The 18,647-nt window shown below is 43.7% G+C and overlaps 1 protein-coding gene across 1 annotated transcript in view; it reads left to right on the forward strand.

Moving 5' to 3' along the window:
• The window catches only part of CTNNBL1 (catenin beta like 1), a 101,269-nt gene that overhangs the window by 19,753 nt on the left and 62,869 nt on the right, over positions 1-18,647 (forward strand). The window contains exons 2-6 of the mRNA XM_038369424.2: positions 133-321; positions 2,848-2,954; positions 9,375-9,514; positions 13,693-13,790; positions 17,890-17,983. Coding sequence (XP_038225352.1) covers positions 133-321; positions 2,848-2,954; positions 9,375-9,514; positions 13,693-13,790; positions 17,890-17,983 — 628 coding nt within the window. The remainder of the gene's footprint in view (positions 1-132; positions 322-2,847; positions 2,955-9,374; positions 9,515-13,692; positions 13,791-17,889; positions 17,984-18,647) is intronic.

Below are 18,647 nucleotides of genomic sequence, written 5' to 3' on the forward strand. Positions count from 1 at the left end.
TATTGTAAGCAAATCTAGAAATCTAATTAGCTGTTCTTAAAATAAATAAGCTTTGTCTCTCGGGCTCTGAGATAAAGGGACACAAGTTCTTGACTCACTCACTTTTATTTCCTCTTCTTTCTCTTACCTCAGCCCAACAGAGGGACAAAAAGGCCCCGTGATGATGAAGATGAGGATATCAAAGCACGGCGGAAACAAGCCAGTGCACGGGAGCGTAGTCGCCACCGAGAAGAGGAAGCTGCTGCACTGGACGAAACTGATGATGAGAAAAAAAAACTTCTTCAGATGGTTGATAAGGAGGGAGAAGACGAAGAAGAGGAGGTAAATCTCCAGTGTTCTGTGGGGATGGGGCTGCCTGAGATGTAGTCACCTCTTCAAATCAGAGCCTTTTCCACCACATACATCTAATGAGAAAAATAAGGGTGCTTTAAGGTTGTCTGGGCCCAAAACTGTCCCCTCTTTAAGAAGGATACTGTCAATTGGTAGTTCTAATTGTACCTGTCGTACTCTGTGCAGTAAAAATATTTGGAGGAAAAAGGAGAATGTTTTCCATTTTAACAATGGAAAATATGAAAATGAATGACACAATTATATACGCAAGATTTACATTTCTCTCTGCTTGGATGATTAAACTGACTGGTCATTTTCATTCCTGGGGCTCAAAACATCACAAGTCTATTGTTTCAATTTCTAACCCTTCAGGGAATACAATAATTTTTAAGGTTTTAGAGTAGCAGCCGTGTTAGTCTGTATCCGCAAAAAGAAAAGGAGGACTTGTGGCACCTTCGAGATTAACAAATTTATTTGAGCATAAGCTTTCGTGAGCTACAGCTCACTTCATCGAATGCATTCAGTGGAAATTCAATGAATGCATCCGATGAAGTGAGCTGAAGCTCATGAAAGCTTATGCTCAAATAAATTTGTTAGTCTCTAAGGTACCACAAGTCCTCCTTTTCTTTTTAATAATTTTTAAAGGCGGCTTCTAAAATAATGAACGAAAGATCCTAAGAAGGCTTGGAAAAAACTTTCAAAATATAAAATCTCTGTTTTAGGTGTAAACTATTTGAGTCTACTTCTAAAATTTGTGACAGGAAGTAGCTTCTGGTTCTTATTAATTTTCTAAATCCATTAGTTTCATAGGTACACTCAGCCTCATAGCTTCACCCACCCTCCTTCTCTTGCTAGCTCTGTAGCAGCAGTAAAGAAGCAAACGTCCTTCTGTAGGGAGAAGGATGTGGGCCACAGGATTAGGGTAGCAGGTTGGCACAGTTTCAGGGCAACTGCACCTGTTTTCCCCCCTCTGTGGTCACCAAGGGCACTTCCTAGTTGTCACTTCACCTGGGCGGAGACCTGTGTCTCATTCCCTTTTGATCTGGGGTTTTAATGCTGCACAGTTCCCAGTATTACACTGTGATATCCTTGGCAAGCCAGTCTGCCTGATGGCTGGCACCTGCACTGTGCCTTCTCTCTGAAGGCAATGACCAGTGTATTGCTCACAGGTATAAGTTGTCACACTGAATGTTTAATCTTAAAATAAAAACATTACTGAGAAAACAGGTAAAAACCAATATAAGTTCTTACACATGCTAAAAATCTTACCATAGATTACACCAACTCCATCCTATTGCTCCAGTATGTCTTAGTTCTTCCAAACCCACAGCTGGGTTTTCCCCATATCTAGAAATTCACCTTAGATCTAGATCGCCTTAGATCTAGAACCAGAACAAAGGCTGAGCAGTTCAGTCCTTTCTTTATAGAACTTGGGCCTTTGATCTTGGACTTTTGTAACAGATACTCAGTAGCTTCAAAAGGCTAGATTTTTGCATAACCGAATTTGGGGAATTTAACCTCTCCCTAGGGATTCCCCTGAAAATCCACTTAATCCTTATTGTCCCAAAAGTCCATACTCCCAGTTCTTATGTCTCCCCCTATAGAGGTTACATACAATCCCAGCCCACAGTAATACATAAACTTAATACAATAAGGTCTTTCAAGGATATTGGAGGAAATTGCCATCTCTTTCACACAGCTATCAAGGGTAAATGATTTCAAGTCTTGGAGACAGAGATCCAGGCAGGACTGGCCCTTCTGTAACAAATGGGTTGCTATAAATCCAGGAGATAGTTGCTTCCTGCTGTCTGTCGTGTTTGATGAAAAACAAGTGACATTTGCCACTCTGGAATCATGTGGGTTTGTAAAAATATCATTGTCCTTTGTGTGCAGCATTTCTAACGTTCATCTCTGAACTCTCCTTCTACTTTCTGATGTTGAGCTATTGCCACTGCTGCTGTGGTTGACGGTTGAGACAGATAATGCGGGATTTCCTTAGTGTTTGAGTTGGAAGATGAATGGATCAAGCAAAAGCCCTGTTGATTGGCTAGAATCTTGGGAATCATGTAGTGTGCAAGTTCCCAGTCTTTAGCAACAAGAATATCATCTGAGGATTCTGTTTTTTCCAGTAGTCCAAGGTGCTTAGAATTTAAAAATTCCTTTAGAATTTAAGTCCCCTGTTTGGTAGCTTAGTTCATGTCAGTACCATTAAATAGCTTTTTTTATTTACCGCCATAGATGCACTTGTTTATGCAGACAATCTCTATGGGTCTCATGGAAACATTTCGTTAACTGGACTTGTTTAAACTTTAAATGTGGCTCACACTAGGGCTATGTCAGCCTTCTGCAGTGAGACTTTTGGTGAGCTTCCGTCTCTGATTGCCATTTGCTCCTGGTTACTGTTTATATCACAGGTGTATCCAGGACTAGCTCAGTTTGTTGGTTACTCTTACTTATTGCTAGGTTGGTGTTGCATCCATCTCTGAGAGCTAAGTGATATTTGTTTTGTTTGGCTAGGATGAGCCTCTGGATGAAAGTTCGGTGAAGAAGATGATTCTCACTTTTGAGAAGAGGTCTTACAAAAACCAAGAGCTGCGGATCAAGTTCCCAGATAATCCAGAAAAGTAAGGTCATGTGCAATCCCTCTCCCTCACCCACTATGAGCCTTCGCTCCTTGCTTGAGCCCAAAGTTAATCTCTTAATCACAGATGCAGATTCAGGTTCAGTTGTGTGAAAGATCATGTGATTAAAGGCAATTATTGCCAGGTATGACCTGTAAATTGTATTTGAAATTAACATTTTTAATTTTAAAAATTGGCATTGCTGAGACTCTGCTGGTAGTGGCTATGTTGTGAAAAAGAGGAGGGCAGGTTGAATTTTATTTAAAAATAAATTCCTTTCTGTGTTACTAATAATACCTTAGATTATTAGAACCTGCCATTTTAAAAGTCTAGTTTGTATTCTATTTTTGGGCAAAAATTTTAAAAAAATGGGGCTTAAGGCTTGCAAAGTCTTTTTTAGGCACCCAAATAAATGTCCTAGTTTTCAAAAGTGCTGAGTGCCCAGCTGCTCCCCTAGGAGCAGACAGTCTTGTTGTCTGTTGCCTGGAATATCAGATGGACTTTGGCTAGAACATCCAGACCGCCATTATCAGAGTTTTACAGAATGCTCTCTCTCAAACTTTCTGTAAAACGTACTGTTTCATTTGTTGCGCGCTCTCTCTCACTTCTGCTGCTTCTTCACTTTCCTGTTTATACTGATGTCATGTGTCTCTCGATGAAGTGAGCTGTAGCTCACGAAAGCTTATGCTCTAATAAATTTGTTAGTCTCTAAGGTGCCACAAGTACTCCTTTTCTTTTTGCGAATACAGACTAACACGGCTGCTACTCTGAAATCAGTATTTTCAGGCTCCCACCCTATAATTCTTCACCCATTTCTGCTATCCCTTTTAAAACTTTCTCTTCAAAGCATTTTTTCTTTTTCTTTTTGGATTTGGCCTTTCCTTGTTGTCCCCTCTTTTGTTCCCTGATCTCGCCTCATTATTAGTGCTTTTCCCTTCAGTTTCTCCACACTTTGATGCTCCTTCCTTTCCATGGCTTCTAACCTTGCCCCCCCGCCCCTTCACACCCCAAAGGCTAAAGAGGGCTCTGTTTACCTAATAAATGTAGGTGCTGAGTGTTTCAGAAGGTGAAGGGATGACCGTGAATGTAAGGGTGTCTCCTTCCAAATGGATACATTTTTCTTCATAATTTTTGATACATGATTTGGCTGTGCTGAGTGTAACTGTACTACATAAGAACATAAAAACATAAGAATGGCCATACTGGGTCAGACCAAAGGTCTATCCAGCCCAGTATCCTGTCTACTGATAGTGGCCAATGCCAGGTGCCTCAGAGGGAGTGAACCTAACAGGTAATGAACTAGTGATCCTGCCATCCATCTCCACCTTCTGACAAACAGAGGCTAGGGACACCTTTCCTTACCCATCCTGGCTAATAGCCATTAATGGGCTTAACCTCCATGAATTTATCCAGTTCTCTTTTAAACCCTGTTATAGTCCTAGCCTTCACAACCTCCTCAGGCAAGGAGTTCCACAGGTTGACTGTGCGCTGAGTGAAGAAGAACTTCCTTTTATTTGTGTTAAACCTGCTGCCCGTTAATTTCATTTGGTGGCCCCTAGTTCTTATATTATGGGAACAAGTAAATAACTTTCCTTATTCACTTTCTCCACACCACTCATGATTTTATATATCTCTATCATATCCCCCCTTAGTCCTGGTCTACATTAGTGGGGGAGTCGATGTGAGGTACGCAACTTCAGCAACAAGAATAGCATAGCTGAAGTCAACGTACCTAGATCGACTTACTGCGGCATCTTCATGGCAGTGAGTCGACTGCCGCCGCTCCCCCGTCGACTCCACTTGTGCCTCTCGCAGCGCTGGAGTTCCGGAGTCGATGGGAGAGCGCTCGGGGATCGATTTATCGTGTTTAGACTAGACGCGATAAATCGACCCCTGATATATCGATGGCTACAGGTAGTGTAGACCTACCCTTAGTCTCCTCTTTTTTCCAAGCTACCAAGTGCAGCTCACAGTTTGTATTTGACGGGACTCCTGCTTTATATCGTGGGAACTTTCAGAATACTCTACACTGAGCAAAATGAGTGCTTCAGATCTGTTGATAATCTGACTCTTCCTATGAAGTATTTGTTCTCAGAATTGCAGTTATTTGAACACAGGGAGCTCCCTCCCCCAGTTAGTCCAAGGCTCTTGGATTGAAATCTTTGTGTGTCTGTGGCTGCAATCACTACTCATTAGTTTTTGCTGCTTTTCTAGCAGCCCTGAACTTTGCCAGGCCCTGCTGATATGTGCTCTGCCACATTAAGGGGGGAGGGAGTTCTGATAATGTGAAGCCAAAAAAATATTCTGTGACATGTCAGACTGAATCTATGTTCCTTTTGCAAGTCTGAGTTATAGTTTTAACAGGCAGTGTTGGTACTTGGTACTGTATTGTTGCCCTTTAGCTTGACCCTTTCTCCCGATTGGTGAGTCACACGTCTTGGAGTCTCTGCCTAATACCCCAAGACAATCCCTTCTGAAGATCAGAGCTTGCTTTCACTGAACTTCTCTCCTATTGCTTCAGATTCAGAAAGAAGGGTTTTGTAAACTGCCCTTGCTGAACTGAGTCTTTTCTTCTCATTTTAAGCAAGTGACATCTCCACCCCTTTCCTCACTCCAATACAGGGACACTGGGTCTGATTCAAATTTACCCCTTTTCTGGAGATCGCCTTTATTTAACTTAAATAAATTAAAGTAAACTTTCAGCCTGTTTTCTCTTAAGCTTGGCTGGAGCTAGGTCTCTGCCCCTGCCCCTATTCTCCCTGTTTCAGACAGGCACCCAAGTCCTCTTGTACCCTTCCTGGAGCTAATATAACCCACACACTTTAATATTAAGATGAGTCAGCAGAAGAATTCTCTATGCAGAAACTAGCCTGCACACTTACTCTTTTAAACTGAAATACATAAATTAGAGAGGGCAGGAATGCCACATCATAAAATGCTTTTGGGGCCCATGTGCAGTGATATGACAAAATGAGGGACAAACTGTTTGCAATGAGTTCTGAATCCAGTGACTGACTTTGTGATGATGTGAGCAGAATGGCAGGGGCGCCACTTCACATTTTCGTTGCGGGCCAACTTTAACCGTGATTCCAAGGGCTACTTAGGCACCCGAAAACTAGTTTGTTTGTTTGTTTTGTTTGTTTTTAAGATAACTTAGAAATTAGCTAATAGGAGCACTATATCTAATTCCTATGTAAAAAAAGAGGATTTAATAAATATTAGACCCACTCAGCTCTAATACTAACATTCTCACATCTTGTGTCAAGTCACTTAAGGAACACTAATTAGGTTTAAAATTTTAATGTATATTCTTTGTTGCTAACTCTTGACTACAACAATAGAAAGTCATCTAGATTTTTCTACAATTGTTTCAATCACTTTTTTGCAGTTCACCAAGCATGGAATAGATCATTTAACTTTGGAAACATCCTACATGGGTAAGCCCCCATGAGTTTATACTGCACATGTCTGGGGCTCTAGAGGTGTTACTTCCCTACAAATACTAGACTAGAAATGAACCTTAAACAGGAATGAAACTGACACTTTTCAAGTCACTTTCACGGTATTGCCAATCCCAAATGTTAAAAAAAATCATGAGATTGGTTTTAAAATCATGAGGTTATGTAAAAATAACAGATTTAGGCTTCTTTTTATTTGCCTTCTGCTTTTTGAGCCTTTAGGGTGCACTGGGATCACAATTTGAAGCTTTCTCCACAGCTTACGAGGACTAGAAACTTCATTTTTCTTTAAGAATGAAGGCTGAAATCATCACATATCTAATTGACTCCAGGAGCTGGGGCTTTAAGGAACACAATTATCATGAGACTCATGACAAAAATCATGAGTTGGCAACACTGTTTTTACTTCTGTTTAAAGGCTAGTTCCTTTCCAGAAGGCTCAAACACAACACGACAGTGACTGAGTTGCAGTTCTCACAGGAGGATATTTAGAACTAAACACCAAGAAAAACCTATATTTTAAAGTTGAGGAAAAAAAACCTGAGATGTCTGAGGTCTATCAGGGCCACTGCAGGCAGTAAAGGAAAATAAACAGGCACAGGAGCTCTGGGCAGCTATTCCTTTAGAAAGAAAGTTGGAGGGTCAAATCTTCTAGTCCTTAATCAAGTAAAACTTCTATTGCCATCAGTGCCTCCACTCATAGGTATAAACATCATAGTATGGTCAATAACTATGCACTTCATCCTTAAATATCTGAGCCATCTTATCCAGGGTTACACATCTTATATGCATTGGCTCAGGGACTACGTTGTCTAGCATATTCTGAACAGTGCTGAGCACACAGATGGTGCTCAGTGAATAATACAAATCATGACAATAATTGTCGGCTTTATGGACTCTGTGGATGCAGTTTCTGTTCTTTGTTCTGGAATTGGCCTGGATACAGCTGAAACCCTAAGAAATTGAGGCATAAACACATCGGATACTTATGACACTTTCTCATTCCTTCTTTTTCTCAAACTCAGAACAAAAAATGACTGAACAAAATGGTTTTCAGTTAAAATGTAAAATTGCTCAGTAGCCATTGCTGTACAGCCCAGCCTCGGGCCGAACCTGCCACCCCTGGGGCGTTAAGTTATCTCCTCTCATCTGACTCTCATTCTTCAGCTTTCCTGATCTCTGTGCTTTTTTTCATGCTGTCAACCTTGGCATCCATCCTGGGACCTTTTGCTGGAGTCTCTGAGAACTGGCCGTCTTGGATTTTCTCCCATCTATCAGTCTTTTTTTTTTTTTTTTTTTTTTTTGTAGTATGCAGCAGAGAGAGAGGCTGTTCTGTTGGATAGGAAGTTAGCCCTGAGAGACCTGGATTCTACTCCCCCCCCTCTCCCCCCCATAGACTTCCTGTCTGACCTCAGGCCAGTGACAGAATTTCAAAGGCTTTTAGGAACCCAAAGATGCAGCTAGGTATCTAGTGGGGTTTACAAAGCACCAAAGCTTGTAAGTGCATTTGAAAATCTCACTAGCTGCCTGAATACCTTTGAAAATCTAGCCTTTAGTCTGGATGTGCCTCAGTGCCCCATCTGTGCAATGGGGATAACAGCACTGCTCTACCTCGCCGAGGGGCTGGGAGGAGAAATAGGTTAGGTTAGACATTGTGAGGGGAAGCCTCAGACACAGGCGCCAATTTCTCATGGCGCCGGTTGGAGCTTGCGCCTGCCCCCATTCCAACCCCTTCCCCCAAAGTCCCTGCCCCAACTCTGCCCCTTCCCTGCCCCATTGGACTCGTCCCCAAATCCCCGGTCCGGCGGCCTCCCCTGAGTGCACCTCATTCCCCCTCCTTCCACTCTCCCCCCAGCACTTGCCACGCGAAACAGCTGTTTCGCGGCAGCAAGTGCTGGGAGGGAGGGGGAAAAGTGGGCATGCAGCGTGCTCATGGAGGTGGCATGGTGAGCTGCGGCGGGGTGGGGAGCTGCTGGTGGGTGCAGAGCACCCACCAATTTTTCCCTGTGGGTGTTGCAGCCCCAGAGCACTCACAGGATCGGTGCTTATGGTCTCAGATACTGTGGTGATGAGGCCACATAAGTACCACAGGTAGAGTGGGCATTTCTCTATACACTGTTAGCCCTGCCCTGGGTCTGACCCCTTCTTTCCACCTCTGCCCCCAAATCTCCCCCTTTTCTGAATGTAACCTACGCACAGTGCTTTGCTGTATTTTTTGTGAATCCACCTCCTCTAAAATACCCCGCCCCCCCCCCCCCCCAACCACTGAGGGATTCGTCTTTTAGAGGCTAAACTTCCATACCCTTCATTTAATCACCAGCTCTTTCTTATCTTAATCACCCTGCCTCCGTTTGTAAACAAAATCCTGACTCCCTTCCCCAGGAACACCTCTCCTCTGCAGAACTTGCATTTCACAAAAGAAAAGGAGTGCTTGTGGCACCTTAGAGACTAACAAATTTATTTGAGCATAAGCTTTCGTGAGCTACAGCTCACTTCATCGGATGCATTTGGTGGAAAATACAATGGGGAGATTTATATACATAGAGAACATGAAACAATGGGCGTTACCATACACACTGTAATGAGAGTGATCACTTTAAGGTGAGCTATTACCAGCGGGCGGGGGGGATGACCTTTTGTAGTGTAACAGACTAACAGGGCTGCTACTTTGAAACCTTACATTTCACAGGAATGCTGTGCTATAGTTAAGAGTTCCACCTGGGAGCTTGCAGTCCTCCTGTACGAAACTCAGAGGGGGGCTCCCGCCCTCCCCTGTCCCCCTGAATTGTCGCCCTTGCGGAATGGATTGGAAATATTGTGGCACTGATGCCTGGACAAATGAGCCTTGGTTGGTGGATTGTGTGGCTGCTTTGTTCTCAGTGTGGGGAAGGCCTGCATTCTACTGTGAGGATAGCTGCTGCACTTGTGTTCCCACTGACCAATTTTGCCCTGCCTCTGTCCACAGGTTCATGGAATCTGAGCTGGATTTAAATGACATCATTCAGGAAATGCATGTGGTTGCAACCATGCCTGATCTTTACCACCTGCTGGTGGAGCTGAACGCTGTACAGTCTCTCCTAGGGCTGCTTGGACACGATAATACAGATATCCTTTCATTGTTAGCCTTACTCCCAGGAGAAATGTTCTTTCTGCAGACACCTCTACAATCTCTTGTGCTCCGTTTTCACACAGACTGCTAGATATTTTTTCTCTTCCCTCCCACTACTTTTAAATTTCTATCCTCTTTTGTTCACCTGAAACCCTTCTTTACTCAGCTACTCTCTCTTCTGAACATTTCAGTGTCTTTATTTTCCCCTGCCGAACTGTTAATGTACCCATCATCTCATTTGAGTAATTAGCCTTAGTTTCATTTTTAAACAATCTGCTTGGGCACTCGTATAAAGTGGAGGGCTAACCACAGACAAGCATGCATTGCACTTTCCTTTACAAACGCTGCTGAGGATATGGCACCGGAATGCTAGCATGCATCCATTCATGCTGTTTGTTCCAGTTCTTGCTCCCCAAAGGCTTGACCAGAGAACCTCAGTTTTGACCTATGTCTGCTGTGTACCAGTGGTTTGCTTGTCCTGAACAGAAGCATCATAACTGCACTAATACCTTTTGTTGCCAGGACACCTGACCTTCAGCTTAGGAGCAGAGTGACACAAGATACTTGGCTTACCAGTGATGTGTGTGAGAGGCAAAGACTTTCAAAGTGGCTGTAAGATTCTATTCACTCTTTGAAATGGCTAGTTTAAGCTAACTTGAAAAATCATGTAATGGCTTCCACCTCTTCCATTCCAGAGGGAGGCTGCATGAAGTGTGTTTGAAACAGCATTTGTGAACTAATGAGACAGTGTGCTCAAAGGATAGAGCACTGGATTGGGAGATGAGACCAGAGGTTTCTTCCAGTGGCTCTCTTGGTGACTTTGGGCAGATCACTTAAAATCTCTCCACCTCCTTTTTTCCATTTGTGAAAAATCAGATAATGCTTGACATGTTTCTTAGGCCCTTTGAGATTTCCAGGTTAAAAGTGCTGTAAAAATGCTAAATATTTATTATTGTTCGATTTAAGGATGTCAGTTTTCTCTTTTAGCAATTTTTTTCTTGCATTTAAGACGCTATATTTTAAAGAAATAGTGATACAATCTTTGCAAATAGATATAGTAATTTTATTAAAAACATTTTTAAAATCTCATTGCATTGCAGTTTTCATCAGAGAGCCCTATTTACAGGGTTGACTATTTTAATTTGCACCTAACATAACCTTGGTCTGGTAGAATGCTGATCTCTGCAAAATAGCCAGCACTGCTGCTTGTCTTCTCTGTGATCTGTAATAGAAATTATTCTCAAATATGAGGTTGTTAACAATTTACTGTTGTACAGCTGGAAATGCCGACCAGCATAACCAGTTCCATGGACATCATGGTTTAATATTTTATGCTTTCACCAGAGACCTCAGTCTTTTTGTGTACAATGTGCACAGCACCGAAAGGTTATCTTGAATTTGTCATTCTCAGGGAAAACACAAACTGTGGGGATTTTTCCTGGGATCAGAGGGCTGGTTCACGATGACCTTAGGAGCGGAAGCATATGGGAACACAGCTATTTTTGTCCTTTCAGCTATAAAAAGATGTGTCTTGAGATCAGTTTTGTTCAGGGCTTGTCAGTCTTTGCACTGCTCGCTTCCTCTCTTAAAAAAAAAAAAAAAAAGTCAAAACTTGTTTGTCAATTAGTTTGGGGGCAGAAATTTTGCCTGGGAGAAAACACATTTCTCGTTAGATTTGTAGAAATCTTTTGAGATGTGTTGGACGCAGACTGTAAGCTGCAGTAACACCTTTCTATGTGCTAGGTTATTGCTCAAGCAAAAAATGCAAAAACAATTGAACTGAAGCTCCTAGACATACAGGAAACAGGGCTTTTCATTCAAGTCTGCTGGTGGCTTTACTATAACTAAACAGGATAAAGTTTTAAAACAGTTTCCCCAAAGGGAACACCAAAGGATGAATTCTTCACACTTCATTTACATTAGAGCCTTGGAGGGGCTAATGCAGGGAGGGGATGGAGAGGTGAGGGGACAAATCCCAGGTGATCTGTTTAGGCAGCTGTTCAACTGAGTTCGTGCAAAAGATGTGAGTGAAAGATAATGACTAGGCTGTGACTTAAATTAGCAAAAGTCAGGAGAGTCAGAGAAGCCTTTTCCTTTGTCCTGAACTCACCTGCACTACTGGCCTCCTTGTTGGCAGGTTCAGTAGAGATTCCATGGATGGAAGTGCCATAGAAACTCCACTAACCTGACCACTAGAGAGACTGCAGCAAAATCGCAGGTAGCTTGGGGGAAACCATCCCGTATGTGCCCACGGTGCATTTCGTACCTGGCTAGAGGATTTTAGTTTCTTTAGCACTAGCAATTTGGTGTTGTCTTTAGTGGTAAATGTATGGGTCACCCTTTCAAAAGTGACCTAGGAACCTGTCACTGGCTTTTAATGGGTCTTGGGCTCCTAAGTCACTTAAATACCTCAAAACTTTACTTATATGTTCAGGTGAGCAGAGGCCTGACTTTGATGTTTTGCAAGTGTAACTTGGACCTGGGTTTTTATATCAGCAAAACTAATTGTGGGCGCAAGTATAAGTAGTTGCACTTCTACTTGATTTCTGTCTGCAATTGCAAGTATAAGTGGAAAGCCAAGGATCCAAAAACCTACCCCTAAATATGCATGGAGAGGAACTAGTCTCGCCTCACTATGGGTAGGTCTACTTTACCAAGTGAAGGTACAATTGTAGCACAGGTAGGTGACACTTAGGCTAGCCTCAGTCTCGCTAGCATGGGTAACAATAGTAGTGTAAAAAGAAAAGGAGTACTTGTGGCACCTTAGAGACTAACAGATTTATTTGAGCATAAGCTTTCATGAGCTACAGCTCACTTCATCGGATGCATTCCATTGAAGTGAGCTGTAGCTCACGAAAGCTTATGCTCAAATAAATTTGTTAGTCTCTAAGGTGCCACAAGTACTCCTTTTCTTTTTGCGGATACAGACTAACATGGCTGCTACTCTGAATAGTAGTGTAGACATGGCAGGATGGGCTTCAGCAAGGGCTAGCAGCTAAAGTGCATACCCAGGCTCCCTCTTGGGCTTGTACTTGGGCACTTAGCCCGAGTTGAGGTCCATTCCACTCCATCTGCAGTACTATTGTGGCCTGTGCTAGCTAGATTAAAGCTGGTGCAGGTATACCTACTGGTGCCAAACTCACTCACCTTAGATGAGTGCTGCCGTGTGTGAAGTAGGTTCTGTCACATACTGATCTGAGGATTCTGCAGTGCCTGGACATAGCAGTTTGACATGGGAATGAAATGGCAGTTGTGTTACAGAATTTCCTGGGTCTGGTGAAGTCAGGACTCTAACCTTATTAAATAACTAAGTACATAAAAATACATTTTCATTCTTACACAAATGGGAGAATTGGATGACTAGTCTATTAGCCTGTGGATTTTAAAGAGATCCTTCAGGATTTTGTTATGTAGGACATCTTGACAACTGGATTTCTTGTTCTGTCCCAGTGGGAATTTGGCAGGATTGAACAGTGTGTCTGAGAGAATAGGAAAGAGGGTCTAATGAGAGGGAATACATCTGGCTGTACTAAAAAACTGCATGGAGTCAAAAGAACCACGTGTTATGCAGCGTGGTGTTAATGAATGAAAATTGGGCTGGCAAGGTCTTTGCAGTTCCTGTGGGGTGCATGGTTATAGAAGCATGCTCTCCTAATTGAACCAGGCAGAAGAAGGTTATCATTCCATGGTCATATTACGGCCTTGTTTGTGCGGTGCATGCTATGTCAAGTTAGCTATGGTATCCTTCAGAGGATAATGCACACAAATCAAATTGCTACATTTTTCTGTGCTCCTAACTAGAGTCTTAACAATTGCTACAATGTAAAATGGCTGGTAACCCGTTGTATCAGCTCTAGAATATTTAATTGATTTAAAAATGACAAAAAGCAAATGGCACTGGGGAACAGTGAAACTGCCAAATACAAAAAATAGATGATCATGTTGGAGTATTACTCCCAGTTACTAAAATCAGTTAGTTTTAGTGCTTATGAAAACAAGGGCTGCTAAAGCAGTGCCTGAACTTATGCTTGGTCTTCCTCTATCTGCTCTGCTCTGCACACGCTCCTTGCTATTTCAGTCTCGGCAGTCGGTGAGCAAACACAGTCACGTTGGACCAATTATGAAGATAAATGGGGTCTTGATTATGACTTGGGTTATCCTTAACATCTCCCACATGTGTCCATAGCCGTGGTGGATCTGCTTCAAGAACTGACGGACATAGATACACTCCATGAGAGCGAAGAGGGAGCTGAAGTCCTCATTGATGCTCTAGTAAGTAGCAATTTCAGTAGCTCCAGATTAGGCTGATCAGTGGTCACCTTACAGAGGGGAAGGATGTGTTTTTAGATTCTTTTTATACCCATGGAGTCAATGTTCCCTCTAATTTTTTTACATCCATGTGCAGAATTAATTTTATGTGCACCAATATGGAGGTGATGTGTGGTGGGGGTGGGGCCGAGGGGTTAGGAGTTGAGGTGAAGGGGAGGGCTCCGGCTGGGGGTGCAGGCTCTAGGGAGAGGCTCGGGATGAAGGGTTTGGGGTGCAGGCTACCCTGGGGCTGTGGTGGGGAGAGAGGGCTCCTCCCCTCCCCCAAGCCCTCTCTCACCACAGCAGCCTGGGGCTGAGGGAGAGGCACCTCTCCGGCTGCGGTAGCTCCGGGACCAGGGCCGGGGGACAGGTGCCTTTCCCTGGCTGCGCCAGCTCTATGTCTGGGACTGGGGCCAGGGGAGAGCTGCCTTTCCCCACCTGCGTGGCCCTTGATAACCTGCTGCATGGCCGTGCAGCTTAGAGGGAACTTAGCCTGTGGCTCTCAGGGCGGAGCTGCTCTGTGTGATCCTAGTCTCTTTGATGAATCCATTTTCTTTTGACTGGCTTGAGATACTGTGAGTACAGTCAGGGTGGTTTCTTTTCTGGTATGAGTGAATTCTTGGGGCAAGTCCTTCCTCTGCATCTGGAAGGAAGAGGTTGTTTTTAATTTGTTTTGTTTGCGGACGGCAGGTTTCTCTGTGTCGTATCTTACTGTGCTTCCTGTATTGTTACAGCGGGAGAATGAGGTCATTTCTGTGACAGCAGCAGTGTCGTATTGAATTCAGTAGGAACTTGATACATGCTCTTTTGCTTCCTCTGAAAAGCAGGACAGTTCTCTGATCAGCTCATGCTGGGAAAATTGAGGTCTGACATTGGTTCATAGATTTTTATTACTTTTTTTTAAAAAGACCAGAAGGGCCATTTTGATCATCTAGTCTGACCTTCATAATGCAACCCATAGCTGTTCCCCAATATTGCCTGATTCAAGCCTAGTAACAAAGGCATGATCCTACCAAGGTAGATCTGACGTTGTTTTTTTTACACAAGCAAAGAAAATGCTCAGAATTCTTCATGTATAAGCAGACAAACTCATCCTGCCACATACTTATTCTAAGGGTGGAAGAGAGTTTAATTATCCCTTATTCCATAGAGATTAAACAACTGCATGACATCTTACTTTCCTTCATGAAGGAACTTTCTGTTTAGTTAATGGTACCGAGTGCCTCTCGTCTGCTGTGTTGGTGGGATACCCTTTTTTCCAGGTGTTTGGGCAGGATATCCTTTTTTACAGCATTGTAGTAGAAGGTAAAAGCTGCCAATTTGAGCAGAAGTACGTTGCAGGGAAGGGATGTCAGTAGAACTAGTTGTAACTGTATGCAAGAGATGAGAGTCCATTCTCCTTTCAGGCAGTTTCTCCAAATAAATTGCTGTGTTTGTGAAACACCTGGACTCTGGCTTGGTCTCTAACTATTATGCTGAGATTAAGGAGATAGGGGATTATGGTTTCTTAGAGGAGCAGGGTGAGAAGACTGCTGTATTCTTTCTCCTACAATCCCTCTTGCCTAGTCGCTGTAATGTTGCCGTCCAAAGGTTAATTACAGTGGCCCTGAGTTGAGTTTCTCTGGCTGGCCTTTGGGCTGTTTTTAATTACAATCCCTTCATAGAAGGTTACTGGATAATGAAATGGAAAAGGGGAGCTGATAGGGAGGATCCTTTCTATAAAATGCACTGAAAGCAGTACATCGAACAAGCTTTTCCTGGGTGTTTCTTGTCACCAGCCCACTATAGCCAGGTTTGATTGTTCACTTCGAAAGAAACAGGTCAGCCATGTCATGAGAAAACATGAGATATCTGCTTCTAGATGGCTCCTTTATTTTAAGGATGTGGGCATAGCTTTGGGAGGCCTGCGTAGAGATTGTTGCATTACCTACTACGGCAAGCTAAACCCTGCTGTTACTGCACTCACTGAGCATATAGAAAACCTCAGTTAGCAAATGGGGTCTGTCCTGGGGCCGGTTTTGTTCAATATCTTCATTAATGATCTGGAGGATGGCATGGATTGCACCCTCAGCAAGTTTGCAGATGACACTAAACTGGGAGGAGTGGTAGATATGCTGGAGGGTAGGGATAGGATACAGAGGGACCTAGACAAATTAGAGGATTGGGCCAAAAGTAATCTGAGGTTCAGCAAGGACAAGTGCATAGTCCTGCACTTAAGACGGAAGAATCCCATGCACTGCTACAGACTAGAGATCAAGTTTTGCAGAAAAGTCCTAGGGGTTATAGTGGACGAGAAGCTGGATATGAGTCAACAGTGTGCCCTTGTTGCCAAGAAGGCTAACGGCATTTTGGGCTGTATAAGTAGGGGCATTGCCAGCAGATCGAGGGATGTGATCATTCCCCTCTATTCGGAATTGGTGGGGCCTCATCTGGAGTACTGTGTTCAGTTTTGGGCCCCACACTACAAGAAGGATGTGGAAAAATCAGAGTCCAGGGGAGCGCAACAAAAATGATTAGGGGGCTGGAGCACATGGCTGTGAGGAGAGGCTGAGGGAACTGGGATTATTTAGTCTGCAGAAGAGAAGAATGAGGGGGAATTTGATAGCTGCTTTCAACTACCTGAGAGGGGGTTCCAGAGAGGATGGATCTAGATTGTTCTCGGTGGTAGCAGATGACAGAACAAGGAGTCATGGTCTCAAGTTGCAGTGGGGGAGGTTTAGGTTGGATATTAGGAAAAACTTTTTTCACTAGGAGGGTGGTGAAGCACTGGAATGGGTTATCTATGGAGGTGGTGGAATCTCCTTCCTTAGAAGTTTTTAAGGTCATGCTTGACAAAGCCCTGGCTGGGGATGATTTAGTTGAGGATTGGTCCTGCTTTGAGCAGGGGGTTGGACTAGAACCTCCTGAGGTCCCTTCCAACCCTGATATTCTATGACACTGTGCTTGCATTTTCCACTCTCCTGTTTAAAAATGAGGATTGTCACATTAGACTTTAGCTAGTAGCAGGACTAAAGTACTACTGTTTGTTTAGTGGGTTGACCTTGGTTGGGGCTGGGATCCACAAACTTCAGAATCTGGATTCCCATTTCTGTTGTTGACTTGCTGTGTAGCCTGGAGCATGTCATTTCATCTCAATGAATGTAGAGTGGAGATACTTAACAGGGGTGTTGCACTCCGAAATGTACAGATGTGTTGAAGCGTGTAAGCTCTCTGGGGCAGGGAGTGTCTTCCTGTAGTTGCGCAGAACCTAGGCTTTAACTCAGCCAGCTCAGCACGCACAAAAGTACGACTCACCTTGTTGTAACTGAGCTTTAGCAGGTATTGTATTGAGCTGGCTAACGTGATCTGACTTCACGCCTTTCAACCTAGTCAAGGCAGTGCCCCAATGAACACCATCCAAGGCTTCCCCCAAACTGCCATAGAGGTCAGATTCATTTTTAATCATTTACAGTTGGCTTTGGCCAGGGTGGCTACGTGATGTCACACATAATGGAAGCCAAAACCATCCTTTTTTAAAAACCTGTATTTCTGCACCTAGAATGAAGACTTCCCTCTGTGTGACTGCTGAGCCCTTACATTTTGATGCTTCCTTCACAGGCATTGTTTCAGCTGCTTTCTGACAGACAAGAAAAAAATGCAGATAAACCAGCAACAAGCAATTGAAACCCAGGGGAGCTGCTTTTATAGCTGACCGGCAGCTGATACCCAGTTGTTTTTTAGTGTCTAGCACTTTGAAATTCAGGGAGATTGTAAGTCAGTCAGGGTGATTTAGGGAATAACAGACTGTGACAAGGTTCATATTTTTCCTCCAGATGTTTTTCTGTTTTATCTGACACAAAAATTGTCTAAGAAAAACGAAGTGGTGAATTTACTTTGTGAATCCTTTGCTAGCTCTGAGATTTCAGAGCAAGATTGTTCATTTCTCCTGATCAGAGGCATGCTTTCTGGAGTGTTTCTGTTGTGCTTATTGATTTTTTTTTTCCCCCCCTTTCTTTCCCCTCTCCACCCCACTCTCCCTTCTCCCTACTAATCCTCTTTTCTCCATGTGGCCTCAATGACTTAGGTTGATGGCCAGGTTGTGGCCTTGCTGGTCCAGAATTTAGAGCGCCTAGATGAAGGTGTAAAAGAGGAGGCTGACGGAGTCCATAACACTCTTGGTAAGGGGATGTTACAGTACAGTATTTCTTTTTGACACAGTCAACAGAGGGGTGGGTGTATGTAGTCTGTCGCCGTTGTGAACTACCACAGTGGGCAGAAAAGGCCTTGCATGAATTTCATGTAATACTGCTTTCATTTAGCTTGCTGGTAATAAAGTATAAATCTGTTCAACAGATAACTTCATTACAGGAAGCTGTGTTATTTTAAGGAGCTGCCTCCTCTTCATGTATTAAAGTATTAAATGTACTTTTCTACAGTCTGCCAAAAGAGTGTCTTCATTTGTCACAGCTGTGTTTCTTAGGAATAAACGTGCCATGAATTTGTTGCCATTTGTTTCTCAAATGTGGCCACCGGGGGATTTTTCTGCAGCCACAACAGCCTCCTGGGTGGAGATGGGGAAGGGGAGGGGCAAAGCAGCGGCCCCTCCCTGCAGCGCCCACCTGTTGCTCCTGGCTGCCTTGGTGTTTGCTGGCACCGCCAAGAGGGGATCAGCAGCCTCCCCGGGGGATCCGGACAGCACCTCAGCAAACACATGGGCCCAGTGTGTGTGCTCAGCAGGCTTCAGGCCCTGGGCTTCGGCTCTGGGCTTCAACCCAGGGCAGCGGGGCTCGGGTTTGGAAAAATTTTCTGAGCGGCCACCAGTGAGGGTTGGTGGCCACACTC

Source organism: Dermochelys coriacea, chromosome 13 (assembly GCF_009764565.3).
Source record: "Dermochelys coriacea isolate rDerCor1 chromosome 13, rDerCor1.pri.v4, whole genome shotgun sequence".
Classification (NCBI taxonomy): Eukaryota; Metazoa; Chordata; order Testudines; family Dermochelyidae; genus Dermochelys; species Dermochelys coriacea.